General features: G+C 42.5%; 1 protein-coding gene across 1 annotated transcript in view; it reads left to right on the top strand.

Moving 5' to 3' along the window:
• Positions 1–25,359, top strand: part of znf385b (zinc finger protein 385B) — a 463,674-nt gene that overhangs the window by 147,650 nt on the left and 290,665 nt on the right. The window contains exons 2-4 of the mRNA XM_084314029.1: positions 19,419–19,577; positions 21,994–22,131; positions 23,785–23,919. Of these exons, the coding sequence (XP_084170155.1) occupies positions 19,421–19,577; positions 21,994–22,131; positions 23,785–23,919 (430 nt within the window). The 5' untranslated portion in view covers positions 19,419–19,420. The remainder of the gene's footprint in view (positions 1–19,418; positions 19,578–21,993; positions 22,132–23,784; positions 23,920–25,359) is intronic.

Below are 25,359 nucleotides of genomic sequence, written 5' to 3'. Positions count from 1 at the left end.
TACTCAGCAGCTTGGATTACAATAACCACACACACACACACAGACAGACTCTGCTCTGTCCTCTCTGACACTACAGAGAGAGAGAGAGAGAGAGAGAGAGAGAGAGAGAGAGAGAGAGAGAGAGAGAGAGAGAGAGAGAGAGAGAGAGAGAGAGAGAGAGAGAGAGAGAGAGAGAGAGAGAGAGAGAGAGAGAGAGAGAGAGAGAGAGAGAGAGGGTGGGGGGAGGGAAATAGAGAGAAAAACTGTGAGAGAGAGTGAGAGAGAGAGAGAGAGAGAGAGAGAGAGAGAGAGAGAGAGAGAGAGAGAGAGAGAGAGAGAGAGAGAGAAGTAATTCCCAGTTCAACAGAGCAGTTATATTTCATCCTCTCCTTGTGAGAACTGGAGTCAGCACAATGTTGCCACTTGCCACGCTGTGTGTGTATTTGTGTGTGTATGTTTGAATGTATTTGTGTGGATGTATTTTTGTGTGTACGTGTGTGTGTTTGTGTGTGTGTTGCTGAGTCCTTAGGTGTCCTTAAAGCCACATTGACCCTGTGGAATATTGGCATGTATGTACATGTAGAATTAGGTTGGTGGATTCACAGGGACACATTGAAAGGACCAGACCAGTGTTACTACAGTTACAGTACAGTACATGACACTGTCCAACATCGGCCACACAGTTCACACAAACCTGCTTCATTCCCCCCCAAATTGCTTTATTTAAAAAAAGGTTTTTTCCATATTCAATAAACGTGTTACCTGAAAATGTGTGTCAATGTTAGATGAAACTCACTGTATCATTATAACTCTTCAAGATTAAACTCACTGTATCATTATAACTCTTCAAGATGAAACTCACTGTATCATTATAACTCTTCAAGATGAAACTCACTGTATCATTATATATTGAAATTCTTTATTTGGAATTACCCCTTGAGATGAACCATCTCGTTTTCAAGGGGGTCCACAGCTTACAGAATACATAAATTATTATGTATTAAACATAACAAAACAAAAGAAGCAAACAAGAACCAAACACAAAACAAGATCAAATTAATAATAAACAGGTTCAAACAACATCAAACAAGAGGAACATAAGACAACCAAACAACAAAACACAGAGCACATATTCAAGTGATTGCTTCAAAGATCTGTTATACTATTATTGGTGGAAACATGAACAAGTAATCTCAAGGTGAGAGGACAGCACAGTTTTAAACAGTTGTGAGGATGTTATAGCTCGAATATGAACTGGGAGATTATTCCAGTCAGATGGACCTTTGAACATGAATGCTTTTTTGCCAACTGAGGTAGTAACATTTGTTGGAACTTTAAAAAATAGCTGTGCACAGTGTCTCGGTTGATGTCTAGAGGTGAAAGGGTCCATATACTGTTTGAGATATTGCGGATAATTGAAGTGAATACATTTAAAAATGAACAGTAACCAGTGCTGCTGTCGTCTTACTGTGGGAGCTGGCAAATTAAGATTTTCATACATGGTGCAGTGGTGTGTCAAATATGGGCAGCCAAGAGCAAATCTGCATAGACGGTTGAATAGTGTGTTTAGTGGAAGAAGGTTGGTTTTAGATGCAGTTTGGTAAACTACATCAGCGTAATCCATGATGGGTAAAATTAGTTGCTGAACCAGTTTCTTTCTGACAGGGAGTGTGAAACATTTTCTGTTGCGGTAGAGAACACCAGCACTAAAGTTGACTTTTCTAACAATATTATCAATGTGATATTTATATGAGAGTTCTGAATCAAGCCATAGACCAAGGTATTTAATGTGATCAACTCTATGCAGTTGTGTACCGTCGAGACAAGTGATATTAAATGGTTGATTAATGGTTTTGGATGCAAGATTACGGGTGGTCCCAAAGAGCATAGTATTCGTTTTAGTTTTGTTGATTAAAAGTTTATTAGCCGAGAGCCATGATTCGAGTTTATTGAAATTTGATTGCAGTGTTGACTGAATTTGAGGTAAGGTAATTTGAGATGTATATATCACTGTGTCGTCGGCATAGAGTTGAGTATTACAACCTGTGAAAATTGAGGGGAGATCATTAATAAATATTGAGAACAAGAGCGGGCCTAATGTTGAGCCTTGTGGCACCCCACATTCCTGTACTGCCAATTCAGATCTACCATCCTGTATAGCAACACATTGTTTTCTGTTGTGCAGATATGAATTAAACCAAAGTAGGGCATTGCGTGAGAGGCCAATAGCGTACAGTTTGTCTAATAGGAGATAATGGTTGACCAAATCAAAGGCTTTTGTTAAATCAATAAATATTGCACCAGTGAGATTACCATTACCAGATGAAGAAAATATATCATTAGTGAGTTTTAATAAAGTAGTAGTTGTGGAATGATTGGAGTGAAAACCAGATTGCGAAGGTGATAAAATATTGTTGTTGCTGAGATAATTAGACAGTTGTTTATAAATTAACTTTTCAAAGACTTTTGCTATGGAACAGATAATTGCTATTGGTCTGTAATTATTGGGATCTAGTACATTGCCTGCTTTGTGGAGGGTCTGTAATTATTGGGATCTAGTACATTGCCTGCTTTGTGGAGAGGAGTGATTTTTGAGTGCTTCCAGATAGATGGTATTTCATGTGATAATAAAGACAGATTATAGAAATTTGCTTTCTAAACCATCTAGGCCTGGGCCACTACACACTTTGAGGTCTTTTATGGCATTCAGAACATCAATAGGTGAGATTTTCGTGAACGAGAAGGAGCTGTTGCAAGGTGGTGCATTGTTACAGATGACATAAGGATCCGGTATTGTGGGAGTACAGACTGAAGAGAGGTGTTGGTTAAAGGCTTGAGCTACAAGAAGAGGATTATGCAATATGGTGTTATTAACTTTTAATTGATTACATTGAATATTTTTATCAGATGAATTAGTTATAGTCTTAATTTTTTTTCAAAATTGTTTAGTGTTTTTAAAATCAGAGTTGAGAGATTCTTTATAATAATTTGATTTTGCATTCCGAGTCAATATTTTACTTTTATTTCTAAGCTGTCTGTATGTTTCCCAGTTTGCATGATCCTTAAGGCCCTCCCATAGTCGAGCAAACTGTAGACAGAGCAGACTCCGCGGAGGTCCGCGCGGACTCAAAGGGAGTCAAAGCAGACCCACAGCAGAGTGCAAAGTGCGAAGCTCCTATTTTCTGACGCGCGGACGTCCGCTGAGATCAAAAGCTCAAAGAGTCCGCGCGGACCTCCGCGGAGTCTGCTCTGTGTACAGTCTGCTCGACTATGGGAGGGCCTTTAGTCCTACGATATGTGGCCCATGCCTTATCTCTCTGCCTGAAGGTGCTGATGAGGTCTGAAGTTATCCATGGAAGGTGACTACCCTTGACTTTGATAGTTTTGAATGGAGCATGTTTGTCGATAATTCTGGTTAGTTCCGTGTGAAGGAATTCCCAGGCTTCATGAACATTTGAGATGATTTGATATCGGTCCCAGTTAACTGAAATTAGATCATTAATGAATTCATCAACATTGATTTTCCTATCTTGCCTAATTTTTATGAATTTTGGGGGAAGTTTGGGTAATTTGATTTTCCAAATGCAGAACACCATGCAATGGTCACTAAAGCAATCTGCCGAAATACTTGAATCAATAATACGATTAGGGTGTGAAACCAAGATCCAATCGAGCAGAGATTGGCAAGTGGGTGTAACCCGAGTGGGCTCACTTATTAGCTGGGTTAGATTCAAGTTCCCAATAATGTTTTTAGCATTTTTTGAGGCTTTATCCAACCAGCAACGGTTAAAATCTCCTAAAATTACAAGTTCATTTTTGTCATGAATAGAATTTATGGTGGAGACTAAACAGTTGAAGGAATCAGCAGGAGCTGAAGGGGGTCTATAGATGTTACCAATTGTTATATATTTGTTCTTGTGTAGGATTACCTTCACAAAAATACCCTCAAAATTAACAGGGACAACTGCAGGCACAATTAATTCAGCAGCCAGATCTGATGACACATAAGTGACTACACCCAGGGCCGCCTCAGGGGGTGTGCGAGCAGTGTGGTCGCACAGGGCCTCGCGGGAAGGGGGGCCTCGCACAAAAAAATTTAAAATAAAATTTTAAAAAAATATTTTTTATTTTTATTTTCTTTTCTTTTTTCTTTTTTGTGAGGCCCCCCTTCCCGCGAGGCCCTTTTTCATCACAGACCTAAAATCTAGTTTTGCTTATATGCTTATATATTTCACATTAGACACGTTTGTAGAATGTTCCTGGCTCTGCAGCAGACATACTCACTATTGGAGCTCTGGGGCTCTGCAGCAGACATACTATTGGTTTCAACGAAGGGAGGGGTTACATCATGTGTACGCCGGCGTGCGTCAGCTGCGTTTGACTATTTCGCGTGTGCAGCTTTGGAGGTTATGCTTAGTTATGCCAGCCAAAACGAAGAGGACGGTCATTCGGCAGATGGACTGAAGATGAAAGTTGTTGCATGTTAGACAGTTCAGTCAGGCTAGCCATCCCGGCTAAAGGCAGGGACAGCTAGTTAGCTTTAGCTACGTTATAATATCGAGTGCTAACGTGTGGTTCAGTCGGGATAGCCATGATGATGTCGGCTAGTAGCTAGCTTAGCTAAAGGCTAACTAGCGTTAGCTAACCTAGAGAGAGCGCATGCAGCATTGTTATGCCAAGATGAAGAGGACGGTCATTCGGCAGATGAACTTCGTCAACTCCACGCGGTTGTCTCCATCCTCTTGGACGTTTGGTGAGTTTTTAATGCACTCTATTCTATTCCCGCCGTGGATATATCTCTCTCTCTCTCGGGAGCCAAACGGGCCGGCTAGCTGTTGTAGTAGCTAACGGTGTGTGGCCTGGTGTCAGTACCTGGCTACTCTATTTGCAGTTAGCCTATTTAGCTGATGTCGGCCATTGGCTCCTTGCTACTTTGTTTTCTCTGGTATAGACCCTCTTCTCTTTGGATTTAAGTGTTGATCTTTGTCCTTTTGGATCTATGGATATTCATGTTGCCTTTGTGAAGTTATCTTTTCCTTCTGTTTTGTTCTTCCATTAAAAGTTGAATATCCTTTAGGGGCTCATCTTTGCTTATCTCTCTCATACATGCTCTCTCTCTAACACACACACACACACAGACATGCTCTCTCTCTCTAACACACAAACACACATGCTCTCTCTCTCTCTCTTTCTAACACACACAGACATGCTCTATATCTCTCTCTAACACACAAAATGACATGCTCTCTCTCTATATATTTCTCTCTCTCTCTAACAAACACACACAAACAGACATGCTCTCTCTCTATCTCTCTCTTTCTAACACACACAGACATGCTCTATCTATCTCTCTCTCTTCAATTCAAATGGGCTTTATTTCACATTCTTGTATTTCTCTCAGTAGGTATGGGAGTTTTGAGTTATTGTCGATGTTTTCAAAGTCTCTTTGGGTGTTTGCAATTTGTGGGAAGTATGTCTTGGTATAGTGGGCAGGTTGTTAAGAAGTGGAGCTCGGTTACCACCTCATCTTGTGTGCAGTGGGTCTGTCTTCGCTTGGGAGCGGGCCCTCATTCATCAATGTGGACGTAGAATATGTTCTATTTCCACACGTAAGCACGGAATGTAGAACTAGTGTACGCACAGGGAAGTCGGGATTCATCACACGGTGCGTACGCAGGCTCTACGCTCCTCCGTAGAACTTTGTTCTACCGTCAATGCTCGTGCATGATTATCCATATATGGTCATGAAAGTGAGGAAACACCCCCCATGGGATGTGAAATAATGGACTGACCCGAGCGGTACTCTGAGAAAATCCACGGAGAATTCACTGCTGTCGAACCAAGAAGACACTATCGCGTATTATGGGATAAATAAAAGGCGGATTTGTAAACGGTGATGTCAGATATCAACGGCTCCCTAAGACCATTGCTGCAATTCTGCCTGGACAGCTCAAAATACTAATAAAGACCGTTCGTTGACCACTGTTTGGCGTTGGTGTGTGTCATTATAACCGTGCTGTAATATGAATGCCTTTATTAGTTGTGTTCGATTGGCTATATGATTTTTAGAGGCATCTATTTTGTTGTCGGCTAATAAAGACCGCGCTGGAATATGACTGCCTTTTCCCGTGTTGTTTGATTAATACCAGGGATTAAAGTTCTCCTCAATTTGATTCCAAATCGCGATGGATCTCCCGTCAATTTTCTACCTGCTGCATATGATTTCTAGAGGCATACTACAATCCATTTTGATGTCAGTATTGGGTAGCCTACATAAACAATAATACGAGAGCTATACAAGAACAATGAATCTTACTGCCATGTATGTAGCAGATACGCCATGTGTAGCCTGCCTATATGTGATCAATACAAACATGAACTTGAATTCCATCATGTCTGTGTGTGGGTCACAATGTAAATAAGAACGTGCACTGAAAAGTTACAGTATGTAGTTGGTTGATCATTTGTATGACAGTCAGTAAACCCTTGCAAAAAGTATCCGTTTTATTTAATGAATTGAAAACATTCAGCATCGCCTTCCTCCCGGCATCCAGCAATAACATGTATCAGGCAAATGCGCATCGCAACATTGACTGAGTGGAATCCCTTTCTATTCACATAACTGCATTTGTGATGGAGCTTTGACAGCTACAGTAACAGTCTATTGGTCGATCCATCTCCAATATCACGATGGACCGTGCCGCGGTGGCAAAGACCCGAGGGTGGAGAGGATCTTGAATGAATTCCATCATCATATATATATGTTGTGTGTCTGTCCACTATGTTTGTTACTTTGTTATTCCCCCCCCCCCCATATCTATGTAAAGCGACCTTGGGTCTCTTGAAAGGCGCTATATAAAATGAAGCTATTATTATTATTGTTATTATTATTATTATCATCACATCTGTGCGGGAGCTCACAAATAGACTGTTAGTCTCAGTGAAGTTTCAACGGAGGTCATCTATTCTAACCAACAAATTGAAGTAGAAAGCATTTCGTGACCAATCTTATTTGGAAACATGACACACAAAATAATTTGCTTTTTATTTGAAACAATATCTAATCGCGTTTGGAGGTTGGTGTTTTGCGTCTGCCCCCCCGTGCCAAACAAGCAGGCCAACCTCTTGTTCGCGTGTGAGCCCGTTATAATTACACTACTGTCGCTATTTTACAATGAACTATAATGAATTACGGGTCATACAGAAGTTGAACACTAATGCACGGAAGCTTATTTCCGCCTTGAAACTAATGCAGGACTGAGGAGTGCTTATGCGTAGTAACGATATTCTACCACTGGGCGCGAGGTACGCCAGGTCCGACCTGTGCGTAGATGTAAGCACGGAGTCAAGTTCAAATCGAAATTGATGAATCCCACTCTTTGCTTAGAAATGATCGTACGCACAGGGTAAGCACAGATCTGTGCGTAGAACACGTTGATGAATGAGGGCCCAGGTCTGCCTATGGCGGCCTTTCTCGATGGCTAGGCTGTGCTCGCTGAGTCTGTACCTAGTCAAGGATCTTCAGTCACAGTGCTCAGGTATTCTGCCACTGTGTACTCTCTGTTTACGGCCAAATAGCATTTCAATTTGCTCTGGTTTTGGGTTGTTTCTTTCCAATGTGTCTCTCTCTCTCTCTCTCTCTCTCTCTCTCTCTCTCTCTCTCTCTCTCTCTCTCTCTGGCCTTGCTCTGGTGGAGGGTCAGGGGCATTGCGGGGTCTGTGCAGCGATAACACTGTATATTGACTGTAGAACGGGAGCTCTCTCTCGCTCTCTCTTGCTATATGTTGACTGTATCATGCCCAGCCTCGGGCAGCGCTATTATTTAAGAATATGTTGACTGTATGAAAAAAAAAATATATATATATATATATATATATATATATATATATATATTTTTTTTTTACCTTTTAGGGGGGGGGGGGGGGGGGGGGGGGGCTCGCGTTTAAATCTCGCACAGGGCCTCGCATTTCTCCCAGGCGGCCCTGACTACACCACCACCTCTCGAATCTCTATCAGTTCTATATATGACATAATTAGTTAGCTTGATTTCGTTGTTGGATATCTTGTTATTAAGCCAGGTTTCAGAAAGTGTAATTACATTGGGTTTATGCTGTTCCACCCACGGCCGCAATAGGTCAATTTTGTGTTTGAGACTCCTTATGTTCAAGTGTATAATTTTAAGTCCTTTTGTATTATCCATCTTGATCTTTAGTAATTGGGAGAATACCATCAATGACCCAATAAAACAGCATAGATCCAGGAACAATAGAGGGTTGAGCAAGTATAATGAACATGTCAGGACATAACAAGACAATACATAACAAGACAAGACATAACCAGATAGAACAAGACAAGACAAGACGAACAGACAAGACACAGACAGACAATATCAAAACAACAACCAACACAGAACCACCCAGCCCATTTAACCTTAACCCCATAGGTCCAAGGATTTTGGGTGAGTAGCCTAACGATAACCACAACTCCCTAGCCAAAAGATGAGAATATAGATGGGGGGGGGGGGGGGGGGGGGGGAGAGGGAGAGAGAAAGAGAGAGAGAGAGAGATCGGATGGACAATGATATCAGTGCATACAGAAATACATAGGTATATGTACAAATAGGTACACGCACATACATATGCACATACGCACACAGAAACATTCAACATGCATATATACACATACACACGCAACATGTACACAACATGCATACCTTCATACAAACATGCACACCTACATATGTGCATACATATCTTCAAGGTGCGTACAAAAAATTCAAAAGACATATGATTTCTAAATGAAAGAAAGGGAAAATAACATAATAATATTAATTATTAATCAGTAAACCAACCAATCAATTCATTAACTAGTATAACCAATATTAATAGTAATCGAAATAATAATATATGAGAAGAAATAATATGAGAAGGAACATTAAAAGAAAGTGGAAAAATAGGCAAAAGAATGTCTTGAGAAACTTAACTACAGTTGACTGCAGGATCAACATCACAGAATGCAGTCCAGGTAGTCTTGGTAAGGACAGCGTGCTGCTGACGTCATCACCATGCGTCCATGTTTACATCGGCTGTGAAGCATGCTTCAAGTGTTTACAGTCGCTGGGGCAGTAACCCTGGTTACTGGGGCAGCATGCTGGATAGTCCGAAGATCATCCTGAGCATCGCGAACGATATTATAACTCTTCAAGATGAAACTCACTGTATTATTATAACTCTTCAAGATGAAACTCACTGTATTATTATAACTCTTCAAAATGAAACTCACTGTATTATTATAACCCTTCAAAATGAAACTCACTGTATTATTATAACTCTTCAAGATGAAACTCACTGTATTATTATAACCCTTCAAGATAAAACTCACTGTATTATTATAACTCTTCAAGATGAAACTCACTGTATTATTATAACCCTTCAAGATGAAACTCACTGTATTATTATAATTCTTCAAGATTAACACATTAATTGCCACGCTTATATCCATCAATGTATGATCACTGCCACCAGTCTAAGCCAATGGAGATGTTCACCTTCTTTGCAGGGCTATAACTTTTTAAATTGTATTGCTAAATTGACATTACTATGGCCCATTCAACATCGATTAGCTATCGTTCAGGATGTAGGAACATTATACTTTTTCATTCATAGATTCATACGAAAATACCGTCTAGAATATAAATATGTTTTTATCGTTTTCTGCAGTAATTCCTAGAACGTGAGTTATAGGCATAAACGCATATAGATTATCAACTGCCGTTTGTTGCCGATACATGTTATATTCAAAATTTCAATTGTACATGATCCTAAACGTTATGACTGATCATGCGCGGATGAACGGGGGGGGGGGGGGGTCGTTTATAATTCCGTGATCGTCAGTAAATGCTTTATGTAGTATGGGTGATATATTGATCAGAGCAGTTTGCATTATTAATAATAAACACTCACGCTTTAGCGTCAGCTTCCTCTTACCGTTCGCCGATGAGACTGGAGGAAAAAGATCCCACTTATTTGACGGTGATCTACTCAATCCATTTCCGGTTTGTATAATAATAATAAACGCCCAAATCGATTATTGAGTTATGGCAGCGATCCATATACACAAGGTGTGTCTAGAGTCCCGCAAAACAATATGTGAGTGCCGGACGTATTTGCCCGGTGCACCGAGATCACCAGAGATTAGAGCCATATGAAATCCATTTTATTATTTTCCAAATTCCATTAAATTTATTCCCAAATTCCGTTTTAATATTTCAGAATTCTGTATTTAGCTTTTTATGCTCATTTTACCATCAGAAATAGTGTCTAATAAGTGGGAATGAATAAATGTCCACAATTTAATGAGATATAACAGTCCATTTAATGTTTTTAAGTGCTGCAACTGAGAAATACAGTTACATTTTACACAATATTTTTCAAATAATATTGTGACAAAATAAAAATGCACACAAAATAAAAATACACATTTCAAGTGTAAACAATAGATACAGCTACTACTGACATTATCACAATGACAATGTCAGTAGCCTAGCTATATCTATTATATTGTGATGAAATATACAGTAGTAATGCATAATTTAAGCACCTTTAGTTTATTTAGTTTATAAAGGACAGTGTGTACTGACAATCATTTGCATTAAACAAATGGATGGGTGCACCAGATTTAGCTAGAAGCTATCATTTCCATCTATAGTCCTATGTACTGTAACGTTACATAGCTGTTTAAGTTTATTTAGTTTATAAAGGACAGTGTGTAATGACAATCGTTTGCATTAAACAAATGGATGGGTGCACTAGATTTAGCTAGAAGCTATCATTTCCATCTATACTCCTATGTACTGTAACGTTACATAGCTATTTAAGTTTATTTCGTTTATAAAGGACAGTGTGTAATGACAATCGTTTGCATTAAACAAATAGATGGGTGCACTAGATTTAGCTAGAAGCTACTGTATCATTTCCATCTATAGTCCTATGTACTGTAATGTTACATAGCTATTTAATCACAATAGTGTCGTGTTTTTGCGGGTCCAGTCCGCGGTACGTTGACAGAATTTGCAAAACACCTTATCGCTGGAGGCATAAAAGTCATTAGGATACTGCTCTGCTTTGAATTTAGGGTTTATGGCGGAATTTCTTAGCTTATTGACGACGTTAACACCGAAGCAGCGAGACGGCAGACGCTTGGAGACTGCTGTGTTGTGTGTAACACGCATCAGTCCCCGCCTCCCCGGTCATGTTTGCTTTGCAACAAACGTTCCACCCAAAAACGGAATTTCAGTCCAGATTAGGCCAAATTCTGCAATATTCCACGTTTTGCAGTTGATTCCATTTTTATTGGTCAATTCCGTGATTCTGTCCACGATTCCGTGAACGCGGATTTCATATGGCTCTACCAGAGATCCATTTCCGGTTGTAACTCGCCGATCATCCACCAGGCGGCAGTATTGAAGTGTTGCAGAGTTGTGCAGGCTCCCACTGCATCAGACCAGGCTCTGTGAGGGCATTCTGAATACCATGGCGAAAAAATTAAATATGATCTCAATAACGTCGTACACCGTGGAATGGCAGAATTAGCATGACCTTGAAACACGTTGTACGACGTTTATGGCGCAGGATGTGTTAAACTCACTGTATCATTATAACTCTTCAAGATGAAACTCACTATCATTATAACTCTTCAAGATGAAACTCACTATCATTATAACTCTTCAAGATGAAACTCACTGTATTATTATAACTCTTCAAGATGAAACTCACTGTATTATTCTAACCCTTCAAGATGAAACTCACTGTATTATTATAACCCTTCAAGATAAAACTCACTGTATTATTATAACTCTTCAAGATGAAACTCACTGTATTATTATAACTCTTCAAGATTAAACTCACTGTATTATTATAACTCTTCAAGATGAAACTCACTGTATTATTATAACTCTTCAAGATGAAACTCACTGTATTATTATAACTCTTCAAGATGAAACTCACTGTATTATTATAACTCTTCAAGATGAAACTCACTGTATTATTATAACTCTTCAAGATGAAACTCACTGTATTCTTCAAGATGAAACTCACTGTATTATTATAACTCTTCAAGATGAAACTCACTGTATCATTATAACTGTTCAAGATGAAACTCACTGTATCATTATAACTCTTCAAGATGAAACTCACTGTATCATTAAAACCCTCTTCAAGATGAAACTCGCTGTATCATTAAAACCCTCTTCAAGATGAAACTCACTGTATCATTATAACTCTTCAAGATGAAATTCACTGTATCTGTCATGGTGTTTGCCTTATTTCACCTTTCTGTGAGGGACAGCTGTCTATTTTTGCTTTATTTCACCTCTCTGTGAGGGATAGCTCGCAATCCCTGTTCCCTGTGGTTAATTGCCTCATGGGTCGGCAGGTGTGTGGGCTTGATTGCACCTGATGCGGTACAGCTGTGCCTATGGCTATGTGGAGTCTATTTAAGTTTGGAGATTGCAGTGTCAACTGCTTTTTCATTTTCCTTGTGCTGGCTAGCTATACGTTTGGTCAGGCTCATTATATTTAAGTGTAGTGCTGCCCTATTCAGCATTTAGCCTTCTTTTGTAGCCATCTTGTTTTCGGCTACTGGCTTAGTTTACACTTTACTTTATAGAGGCTGAGTCCTTTATGGTAGTGTTTTCTTATGTTCTTTTGGAACTGTCCATTGCACATAAACTCGCTTGGTGGAGGTTTATTGTTTTATGTTTTCAATATAATATATTTCAACTTAGGAGTTGCCTTTGTGGCTTATTTATTCTTTCTACAATACCCCTTTAATGAGTGTCGTCCTGTTTTTTTGGACTTTACTTATTTTCTTAAATACTCACTTTGAGGCTTTCACCTGTAAAGGTTGTTTTGTGTTGTTTATTTTCCCCCTTCTCCTAAAACGTCTGCGTAAGCAGTTTTGTGGTTATTTGTTTGACGTATAACTTTAAGATTCCCTATTATCTGCGCATGACCCACACACACACATCCACAGCCCTCACAGAATGAAAAACCCATGAATGGGTCAGCGGATAATACTGGTCTCGAACGTGCACTTGCTGCACAGCATCAGGGATTACTTTCACATATGGAAGCTATCAAACAATTACAAGAGCAACAAGCCCTCATGGTGATACAGCGTGGGGTGATGTTTGAAGGGTTGTGCAAGATGGAAGGTTCCATGCGTAATCTGGCTGACAGTATAGCCTGTGCACAAGTATCTTCCCAAATATCTCCTAACGTCCCTCAAGTACAACACACAGTACCCCAGCCATTTCCTCGTGAGGCTAAAGTTCAGCTCCCCTCGCGCTTTAGCGGGGAGTCAGGTAAATGCCGTGGTTTTCTGGCACAATGCCAAATAGTGTACAGAGCCCAGCCTTCTCGTTTTCAGTCTGAGGATTCCCGTGTTGCCCTAATTCTATCCCTGTTGGAGGGACCTGCCCTTGATTGGGCTGTTCCACTCATACAGGCTCAGGCTCTCGTTTTAAATGACTCACAAGGACTCATGAATGAGATGGAGATCGTTTTTGATCATGAACTCTACGATAAAGAGGTCGCCATGAAGCTGACGCGCATGCGCCAGGGCGCCAGTAGTGTAGCTGAGTTTTCCATCGCTTTCAGGACACTGGCTGGGGCTACAGGCTGGCCTGAGGGACCACTAATCACTTTGTTCACCAATGCGTTATCTAATCAGGTTAAAGATGCTTTGGCGGTTGTGGGATCTCCAGACAATTTTGACACACTGGTCACTACCGCCATACACGTTGATAACCGGATCAGAGACCGTGAGCGTGAGAGGCGGGGCCAACGTTTTCGTGTCCCGCTGGAGGAAGTTTCGTCCTTTCCTCCACAACCTTCAGTCGCCAGCTCGTCTGAACCTATGCAGGTGGACAGCACTTCTGTGCGTGACTCCAGGCAGACTGGTTCTCATGTGGATTGGTGCCGGTACTGCAGGAGAAAAGGTCACACGAGGGTGGAGTGTCCGAAACTGAAGGGAAACGGTCAGTCTCGCTAGTGGGCCGAGAGACACTAGTGAGACATCACATCACTCCCTTTCGAATCTTTTTGCCTGTGGTTTTAGGCTGGAATAGGCAGTCTGTTAAGGTTGACGCTTTTTTAGACTCAGGGGCAGTGGACAGTTTCATCGATTCCAGATGGGCTGAGGATTCTAAGATACCTGTACATTCCCTCCATAAGCCCTGTAGTGTCACAGCGCTTGATGGACGGCCATTGGGTACAGGCAGTGTCACCAAAAGAACCAATTATTTATCTATGCGGGTTGATTATGGGAACCATTCTGAGCGCATTCGATTCTTTTTGGTGGATTCCCCCACGTATCCCATTGTGCTGGGTCATTCTTGGCTTAGTAAACACAAGCCACAGATAAATTGGGGTGATGTAGTGGGGCTCCCAATGCCGTCACCGTTGTTTCCAAATTCCTCCGTCACCCACGAGTTATGATCAGTTTAGTGAGAGCGGTTGTGATCCTGTTGAAGCAGTGGGCGGTCTTGGTTTCCAGAGCCCACTCTCTCAACCATTGCACTCCCAGTCATCTGTCGATCAGAATGGGAGTTTGGAATGGGATCCACAGTTTGATTGGCACTCCCTCGTTCTGGCGGAGGACAGTTTAGACAGTTTAGAGGCCCTGTGTGAGGACTTCTCCTCGCTTACTTGTACAGCTGACCCCCTCATGGAGAGCACCAACATCATGAGCGTGGAGTCACACCTGTTACCAGAGGGAGTTCCCACTGTCTATGCTGACCTCAGTGAGGTGTTTAGCAAACAAAGGGTCACCACCCTGCCACCACACCGACCTTATGATTGCGCCATCGAACTGCAGCCGGGCTCTATTCCCCCTCGTGGTTCCTTGTACTCATTGTCGGTCCCCGAAAGCGCAGCTATGAACACCTACATCAAGGAGGCTGTGGCTACCGGTTTTATTAGACCTTCCACTTCACCTGCGGGTGCTGGTTTCTTTTTTGTGGGAAAAAAGGATGGAGGACTGAGACCCTGCATCGACTACAGAGGTCTGAACAGCATTACAGTAAAAAACCGGTATCCCCTTCCCCTGATGAACTCAGCGTTTGAACGCCTCCAGGGGGCATCCATTTTTACCAAACTTGATCTCCGCAATGCCTACAATCTGGTGCGCATACGCCAAGGGGATGAGTGGAAGACCGCGTTCAACACTCATAATGGTCACTACAAATACCTGGTGATGCCATTTGGTCTTACTAATGCCCCTTCAGTTTTTCAGGCGTTAATCAATGACGTGCTCAGGGAGATGTTGGAAAAGTTTGTTTTCGTCTACTTAGATGTCATTCTGATATTCTCCAAGTCCATTTCTGACCATGTCAAACATGTCAGGCAGGTCTTGAGGTGCCTTTTGGATGCACGGTTGTTTGTGAAGGCTGAGAAGTGTGCCTTCCATGTCCGCTCTGTGTCCTTTCTGGGATTCATTGTATCTGAGGGGAGGATTCAAATGGACCCCAAGAAGGTCTTAGCAGTGACAGACTGGCCTACACCCGTCTCGGTCAAGCAGGTGCAACGATTCCTAGGATTTGCAAACTTCTACCGTCGTTTTATTTGTAATTTCAGTTCAGTGGTAGCACCTATCACTGCACTCACCAGGAAGACAGCACCTTCCCATTTCCAGTGGACTCCCAAGGCTGAGGCAGCGTTCATTGAGCTTAGGAGAAGGTTCAGTTCTGAGCCTATCCTCATTACTCCTAACCCATCCCTGCCATTTATCGTCGAGGTGGATGCTTCTGAGCTTGGAGTCGGAGCTATTCTGTCTCAACGCTCATCGTCCGACGGTAAGGTACACCCATGTGCGTACTATTCACATGGGCTCTCGCCGGCTGAAAGAAACTATGATGTTGGGGACAGAGAGCTGTTGGCAGTCAAGTTGGCATTGGAGGAGTGGCGCCATTGGCTAGAGGGAGCTGAACACCCATTCACAGTCTGGACAGACCATACAAATTTGGAATATATCCAGGCTGCTCAGAGGAGAAACTCGCGACAGGCTCGCTGGTCACTGTTTTTCTCTCGGTTTAATTTCCTCCTGACGTACCGTCCCGGGTCTAAAAATATCAAGTCGGATGCTCTTTCCCGGTTATATGATGGATCAGAAGAGGACCGTCCTCCTGAGCCCATTGTTCCTGCAGGACAGATCCTAGGTCCTGTGACATGGAGCATTGACTCTGCTGTGCGGAGGGCACAACGTTTGGAACCAGATCCGGGTGGGGTGCCCCCGGGTCGGTTATTTGTACCAAACAGCATTCGTTCTCGGGTGTTGAAGTGGGGCCACTCCTCTCGGCTGACAGGACATCCCGGAGTGCACAGAACTCGTGACTTCTTGGCCAGAAGATTCTGGTGGCCTGGTATGATGAAGGACATTGGGGAATTTGTGGCAGCCTGCCCCGTTTGTGCACGGAACAAAGTTTCTCAACAGTCACCACCAGGGCTGCTTCATCCTTTGCCCATTCCTAGTCGTCCGTGGAGCCACATCGCCATGGATTTTGTGACTGGTCTGCCTCCTTCTGATGGTCACAGCGTCATCATGGTGGTGGTGGATAGGTTCTCCAAAGCAGCTCACTTCATTCCGCTGGTCAAGCTGCCATCTGCTCAGGAGACCGCTCAACTGATGGTTGACCATGTCTTCCGAATTCATGGCATCTGCCAGGACGTGGTGTCGGACCGTGGACCCCAGTTTACTGCTCGGTTTTGGAAGGCATTCTGTGCTATACTTAGGTCATCAGGGTTCCACCCGGAGAGCAATGGGCAATGGGCAAACAGAGCGCACCAACCAGTCTATGGAGAGTACGCTTCACTGCTTGGCCTCCTCCAATCCGACCACTTGGAGTCACCAACTGGCATGGGCAGAATATGCACATAATTCATTGTGCAATGCATCCACTGGTCTCTCCCCATTTGAGGTTCAGTTTGGGTATCAGCCTCCACTGTTTCCTGAACAGGAGAGGAACGTGGGGGTGCCATCTGCCGAGGCGTTTATCCGTCGGTCTCGGGCAACATGGAAGAGTGTGCGTTCGGCTCTTGTGCGTGCTGCGGCCCGGCACAAGCGGTCGGCGGATGTACACCGTCGCCCTGCGCCTTCCTACCGTGTGGGCCAACAGGTGTGGCTTTCCACACGCGACCTTCCATTCCATTTCACTATTGTTCGCAAGATAAACCCAGTCACGATGCGTCTTCGGTTACCCTCGTCGATGAGGGTACACCCTACATTTCACGTATCCTGCCTTAAGCCGGTTCGGAGGAGCAGGTTGGTTCCTGCAGAGAGACCTCCACCTCCCCCTCGATTCGTTGATGGCCAACCTGTGTATACTGTACGGCGTATCCTGTCCAGTAGGCGGGTTGGTAGGGGTATACAGTACCTGGTGGACTGGCAGGGTTATGGGCCAGAGGAGCACACGTGGGTTCCGGCCAGGGACATCTTGGACCCTGAGCTTGTTCGGGAGTTTCGGAGACGTGTCTCAGAGTGTCCGTCTGGAGCCGCCCCCTAGAGGGGGGGTCCTGTCATGGTTTTTGCCTTATTTCACTTTTCTGTGAGGGACAGCTGTCTATTTTTGCTTTATTTCACCTCTCTGTGAGGGATAGCTGGCAATCCCTTTTCCCTGTGGTTAATTGCCTCATGGGTCGGCAGGTGTGTGGGCTTGATTGCACCTGATGCGGTACAGCTGTGCCTATGGCCATGTGGAGTCTATTTAAGTTTGGAGATTGCAGTGTCAACTGCTTTTTCATTTTCCTTGTGCTGGCTATACGTTTGGTCAGGCTCATTATATTTAAGTGTAGTGCTGCCCTATTCAGCATTTAGCCTTCTTTTGTAGCCATCTTGTTTTCGGCTACTGGCTTAGTTTACACTTTACTTTATAGAGGCTGAGTCCTTTATGGTAGTGTTTTCTTTTGTTCTTTTGGAACTGTCCATTGCACATAAACTCCCTTGGTGGAGGTTTATTGTTTTATGTTTCAATATAAACTCTGGTTTTAGGAGTTGCCTTTGTGGCTTATTTATTCTTTCTACAATACCCCTTTAACACTTTGGATGCCACGCCCTGAGATTTCTCGGGTTTACCCCCCGACCATTGAATGCCCATCATGAGATTTCTCGTTTTTTTTTATTTTTTATTAGCGATCTGAAATCATATTGCATCAAGCGAGCCTACCGTTGGATATCCAGGCACCACCGGCGCTCAGATGTGAAAAAAGCGCCCCCTATCGTCTCCCAGATGGTAAATCACCCTTTTGGATTGGACTCAATGAAAGTGAATGGGAGAACGGATTTCTGACTCCACATTTTACTTCTCACTGATGTAACCGGGGTCTACCAGAGTTCATTCTGGAACCTTGGTGCCACGGCGAATATGTGTTCTACTGTACACATGGTGGATCAATACAATTATCGATTTTTTTGAATGGCGATTGGAAATTGGAATAAACCATTTGGATACCATCTGACCTCAGGTAAGGAATCTATATTATCAGTCTTAGGATAATCAGACTCGTTTTCACGGAGATATAAGTGTTTCCACTATATGTGATATAGCTGTTTTGACTGTAAAAGCCATCAGGAAATAAGAGCAGCGATTATCAGCGCGCGGCACGAGCGTGCGTGCGCACACATATACTATCGATCATCTAGCGTTTATTTGAAAACGATTCATAAATAGGCCGACAAATGACAACATTCTGGAATATTCCAGTAAAAGATGATTATCGGGCAGATTAGACACATAGCCATAATTTAAAACATAGATTAGGCGATATTAAGTTAACATTGGAGTGGGTTTGGGCATCAAGGGGGTAAAAAGGAAAACACGGCGTGGCATCCAAAGTGTTAATGAGTGTCTTCCTGTTTTTTTGGACTTTACTTATTTTCTTAAATACTCACTTTGAGGCTTTCACCTGTAAAGGTTGTTTTGTGTTGTTTATTTTCCCCATTCTCCTAAAACGTCTGCGTAAGCAGTTTTGTGGTTATTCGTTTGACGTATAACTTTAAGATTCCCTATTATCTGCTCATGACCCACACACACACACCCACAGCCCTCACAGTATCATTATAACTCTTCAAGATGAAACTCACTGTATCATTATAACTCTTCAAGATGAAACTCACTGTATCATTATAACTCTTCAAGAGGAAACTCACTGTATCATTATAACTCTTCAAGATGAAACTCGCTGTATCATTAAAACCCTCTTCAAGATGAAACTTATTGTATCATTAAAACCCTCTTCAAGATGAAACTCGCTGTATCATTAAAACCCTCTTCAAGATGAAATTCCAGTGTGAAATGCACAACTTGTAAGGAGCTCAATCAAGATTCTTCTGTCAATAACGTTTTGGATGTGAATTTAAATGTATTATTCTCTTATTCTACTTAGATATGAAGACACCTCTACGCCCCTCCCAGTTCCTGGAGAGTGGACGGATCTTCCCCTATGGAGAGGTGTGTCTAGGTCTGACAGACATGCCCACCACAGCCAATGGGACCTCCCCCCACCTCCGGCTGCATTCTGTAGACCAGTACAGTCAGGACCAAGGTAATTAAAGTAGAGGTCTGAATTAGTCATCATTTATACAGTTAGTCTCAGATCAGACAGTAACTATAGTCTCATGTCAGACTGTAACTATAGTCTCATGTCAGACTGTAACTATAGTCCCATGTCAGACTGTAACTATAGTCTCATGTCAGACTGTAACTATAGTCTCATGTCAGACTGTAACTATAGTCTCATGTCAGACAGTAACTATAGTCTCATGTCAGACTGTAACTATAGTCTCATGTCAGACTGTAACTATAGTCTCATGTCAGACAGTAACTATAGTCTCATGTCAGACAGTAACTATAGTTTCATGTCAGACTGTAACTATAATCTCATGTCAGACTGTAACTATAATCTCATGTCAGACTGTAACTATAGTCTCATGTCAGACTGTAACTATAATCTCATGTCAGACTGTAACTATAGTCTCATGTCAGACTGTAACTATAGTCTCATGTCAGACTGTAACTATAATCTCATGTCAGACAGTAACTATAGTTTCATGTCAGACTGTAACTATAATCTCATGTCAGACTGTAACTATAATCTCATGTCAGACTGTAACTATAGTCTCATGTCAGACAGTAACTATAGTCTCATGTCAGACTGTAACTATAGTCTCATGTCAGACAGTAACTATAGTCTCATGTCAGACTGTAACTATAGTATCATGTCAGACAGTAACTATAGTCTCATGTCAGACTGTAACTATAGTCTCATGTCAGACTGTAATTATAGTCTCATGTCAGACTGTAACTATAGTCTCATGTCAGACTGTAACTATAGTCTCATGTCAGACTGTAACTATAGTCTCATGTCAGACAGTAACTATAATCTCATGTCAGACTGTAACTATAGTTTCATGTCAGACTGTAACTATAGTCTCATGTCAGACTGTAACTATAGTCTCATGTCAGACTGTAACTATAATCTCATGTCAGACTGTAACTATAGTCTCATGTCAGACTGTAACTATAATCTCATGTCAGACTGTAACTATAGTCTCATGTCAGACTGTAACTATAGTCTCATGTCAGACTGTAACTATAGTCTCATGTCAGACTGTAACTATAGTCTCATGTCAGACTGTAACTATAGTCTCATGTCAGACTGTAATTATAGTATCATGTCAGACTGTAACTATAGTCTCATGTCAGACTGTAATTATAGTATCATGTCAGACTGTAACTATAGTCTCATGTCAGACTGTAACTATAGTCTCATGTCAGACTGTAACTATAGTCTCATGTCAGACTGTAACTATAGTCTCATGTCAGACTGTAACTATAGTCTCATGTCAGACTGTAACTATAGTCTCATGTCAGACTGTAACTATAGTCTCATGTCAGACTGTAACTATAGTATCATGTCAGACTGTAACTATAATCTCATGTCAGACTGTAACTATAATCTCATGTCAGACTGTAACTATAGTCTCATGTCAGACAGTAACTATAGTCTCATGTCAGACTGTAACTATAATCTCATGTCAGACTGTAACTATAATCTCATGTCAGACTGTAACTATAGTCTCATGTCAGACTGTAACTATAGTCTCATGTCAGACTGTAACTATAGTCTCATGTCAGACTGTAACTATAGTCTCATGTCAGACAGTAACTATAGTCTCATGTCAGACTGTAACTATAGTATCATGTCAGACTGTAACTATAGTCTCATGTCAGACTGTAACTATAGTCTCATGTCAGACAGTAACTATAGTCTCATGTCAGACTGTAACTATAGTCTCATGTCAGACTGTAACTATAATCTCATGTCAGACTGTAACTATAGTCTCATGTCAGACTGTAATTATAGTCTCAGATCAGACTGTAATTATAGTCTCAGATCAGACTGTAACTATAGTCTCAGATCAGTCTGTAATTATAGTCTCAGATCAGACTGTAACTATAGTCTCAGATCAGACTGTAATTATAGTCTCAGATCAGACTGTAACTATAGTCTCATGTCAGACTGTAATTATAGTCTCAGATCAGACTGTAACTATAATCTCATGTCAGACTGTAACTATAGTCTCTGGTATCTTCCTGCTGTTATGAGTGTTTGTGTTTCCCAGGTCAGACCCAGGGTAAGCCTGGTGGATGTTTGTGTCTCCCAGGTCAGACCCAGGGTAAGCCTGGTGGATGTTTGTGTTTCCCAGGTCAGACCCAGGGTAAGCCTGGTGGATGTTTGTGTCTCCCAGGTCAGACCCAGGGTAAGCCTGGTGGATGTTTGTGTTTCCCAGGTCAGACCCAGGGTAAGCCTGGTGGATGTTTGTGTCTCCCAGGTCAGACCCAGGGTAAGCCTGGTGGATGTTTGTGTTTCCCAGGTCAGACCCAGGGTAAGCCTGGTGGATGTTTGTGTTTCCCAGGTCAGACCCAGGGTAAGCCTGGTGGATGTTTGTGTTTCCCAGGTCAGACCCAGGGTAAGCCTGGTGGATGCTACTCTCTGTGTGAGGTATGTAACCTCCAGCTGGGGTCTGCAGCCCAAGCCCAGCTCCACTACAACGGCAGGTCCCACCTCCGCAGACTCCGACAGATCCAGGAGACAGGTGGGTCTGGTTGAATCGGTATGGTGTGTAGTTAGATGGTATATGTAGGAAGGCCATTGTGAGGACATATGGTGTTAGATGGTGTATGTAGGAGGGACAGTATGATATATGGTGTTAGATGGTGTATGTAGGAGGGTCAGTATAAGGAGATATGGTGTTAGATGGTGTATGTAGGAGGGACAGTATGAGACATGGTATTAGATGGTGTATGTAGGAGGGACAGTATGGTATATGGTGTTAGATGGTGTATGTAGGAGGGTCAGTATAAGGAGATATGGTGTTAGATGGTGTATGTAGGAGGGTCAGTATGAGCCATGGTATTATATGGTGTATGTAGGAGGGAAAGTATGAGATATGGTATTAGATGGTGTATGTAGGAGGGACAGTATGAGACATGGTACAGATGTGGGACTGGAAAACGAGGCGTCTACCGCCGGTAGCAAGCTAGATGACGCTAGATGACGTCTTTTTAAGCTGCTCTGCCTGGTTCAACCAGTAGGGGGAGTCGAGTTACACGGTGGAGAGTGGGAGCTATTCTACAATCTGTGTGTGTGTGTGTGTGCATGCGACACTAGTCTTGGACATATTATTTTGCAATGTAATGCTTTTCTGTAGATTATTTGACTGTCATTGGTACAGTAATGGTGTGGTATTTTCGATTAACGTGCGTTTTTTATGGATAATCATCTAGATACTCAGATACAGTGCAGTATTATTCTTTACGAGACAACCTATACGTGCTGGCACCGAAGACCCGCCCTACTCTGCCTCTGATTCGCAGAATGTGGCTCTAGTTAGGCTCTGGTTGGGGGAAATGTAACTGGCCCGTCGATTATTGTGACCAGGCTGTCCTGTGGATTTCAGCTGTCGCTGTACTGAATTTACTGGTAAGCTAACTTCGGTTTAACGTTAGTTTGTTTACTACAGTTATGTAGTCAACTAAGGTATGAGAGACAGGTGGGTCTGGTTGAATCGGTATGGTGTGTAGTTAGATGGTATATGTAGGAAGGCCATTGTGAGGACATATGGTGTTAGATGGTGTATGTAGGAGGGACAGTATGATATATGGTGTTAGATGGTGTATGTAGGAGGGTCAGTATAAGGAGATATGGTGTTAGATGGTGTATGTAGGAGGGACAGTATGAGACATGGTATTAGATGGTGTATGTAGGAGGGACAGTATAAGGATATACTGTTAGATGGTGTATGTAGGAGGGACAGTATGATATATGGTGTTAGATGGTGTATGTAGGAGGGACAGTATAAGGATATATGCTGTTAGATGGTGTATGTAGGAGGGACAGTATAAGGAGATATGGTGTTAAATTATGTATGTAGGAGGGGCAGTAATATATATGGTGTTACATGTTACATGGTGTATGTAGAGAGACAGTATACAGAGATAATGGTGTCAGATGGTGAGAGCACACCTTCACTGACACCAATTACCGGAATCTGAGGGAGAGAGGGGGGAGGGGGGGGGGGGGGGGGTTCGTTCTGCATATCACAGAAGTGTGCAAGGTACTGTTCTAGTGTTAAACGATGAAACTGTCAAAAAGGTTATAGGACCTTATTATCAGACATATATTTTAAACACTGGCAGCAAAATAATATTGGAATGTGGATGTGACTGGAGGTTTTTTCTGATGATAGGAGGGAGTCAGCTCCAGAGCCAGGCTGTAGGCTCCCAGATCACAGCTCCAACTCCAGCCCCAGGCCTGCCTACCGGCCTCCCCTCCACCGGAGCCCTGAACCCAGCCAGGGGACATGCCAACAGCCTCAATACAGGTAGGAGCTACTACCAATACCACTGCTGCTAGTGTAATATCAGACCATCAGGTGACCTTCTAGAGATGACCAGGAGGAGTCAGAAGGGGCGGGCCCATGTGTGTCAGCTTTTTAAAGTGACCAATGGCCAACAGGTCAGTGTTGTTTCCACTGACCAATGGAGAAGGTAACAGGCATAAAGCAGATATCCAGCCATGGGTCTGTCACCTAAGACCACACCCCCATCTCTGTGTTTCTCATCCAAGACTCATCCATCTTCATCTAACTTCTAAGTATGTTATACCTGCTGCATTATAACAGTCATCTTCATTTAAGTATGTTATACCTGCTGCATTATCTTCATCTAAGGTAAGCTTAATGTCCCCATACTTGAATTAGGACAATCTGTGTTTAGCGTCTCTGCCCCTGACACGTGGAATCTATAATGGCCAACCATTTCACCTCAGTCTGTAATTGTTTTGATTGATCTGAATTGTTTAATTTATTGAGTTTTCTGTTTTTATATTGTTTTTGTATTATGTATTGTTCCTCTCAATGTCATTGTAAATGAGAGCCGGATAGACAGGTTAGACAGACAGACAGACAGACAGACAGGCAAGCAGACAGGTTAGACAGACAGGCAAGCAGACAGGTTATACAGGCAGACAGACAGGTTCAACAGGGAGACAGACAGGTTAGACAGGCAGACAGACAGGTTCGACAGGGAGACAGACAGGTTAGACAGGCAGACAGACAGGTTAGACAGACCGGCATACAGATATACAGGCAGACAGACAGGAAGGCAGACAGGTTAGACAGATATACAGGCAGACAGACAGGTTAGACAGACAGGTTAGACAGATAGACAGGCAGACAGACAGGTTATACAGACAGACAGGAAGGCAGACAGGTTAGACAGATAGACAGACAGACAGGTTAGACAGATAGAAAGGCAGATAGACAGGCATACAGACAGGTTAGACATACAGACAGGAACAGTGGTGCAGTCGTAATATGGGAACTGGTTACACGCCACGCAGGGGTGTATCTCCAGATTCTGGGCCCCATGAACGAATGTATTTGTAGGCCCCCGGTGAATGCGAGCGCGCGTTAGCGCACGAGCAGATTTTTTTTTGGACATTTTTTTATTGATTAAAACGCATAATATGGTTTTTACCTATACATTCGGATCAGCAGTTCAGCACCTGCACTGTTGGTGGGTGAGCCTAGTAAAGGATGTCGCATTGCGTTCATCTTCAATGCAATGCAATAGTCTACCAAAGCCCCCCCTCTCTCTCTATATATCTCACACACACACACACACACACACACACACACACACACACACACACACACACACACACACACACACACACACACACACACACACACACACTTAACAAACATAGTATCAATGAGAGCATCAATAATACACCTGAGTGATGTCTAGTAAAAAAAAAA

Source organism: Notolepis coatsorum, assembly GCF_963971535.1.
Source record: "Notolepis coatsorum genome assembly, chromosome: 5".
Classification (NCBI taxonomy): Eukaryota; Metazoa; Chordata; class Actinopteri; order Aulopiformes; family Paralepididae; genus Notolepis; species Notolepis coatsorum.
This window is presented reverse-complemented; position numbering and strand designations above follow the sequence as displayed.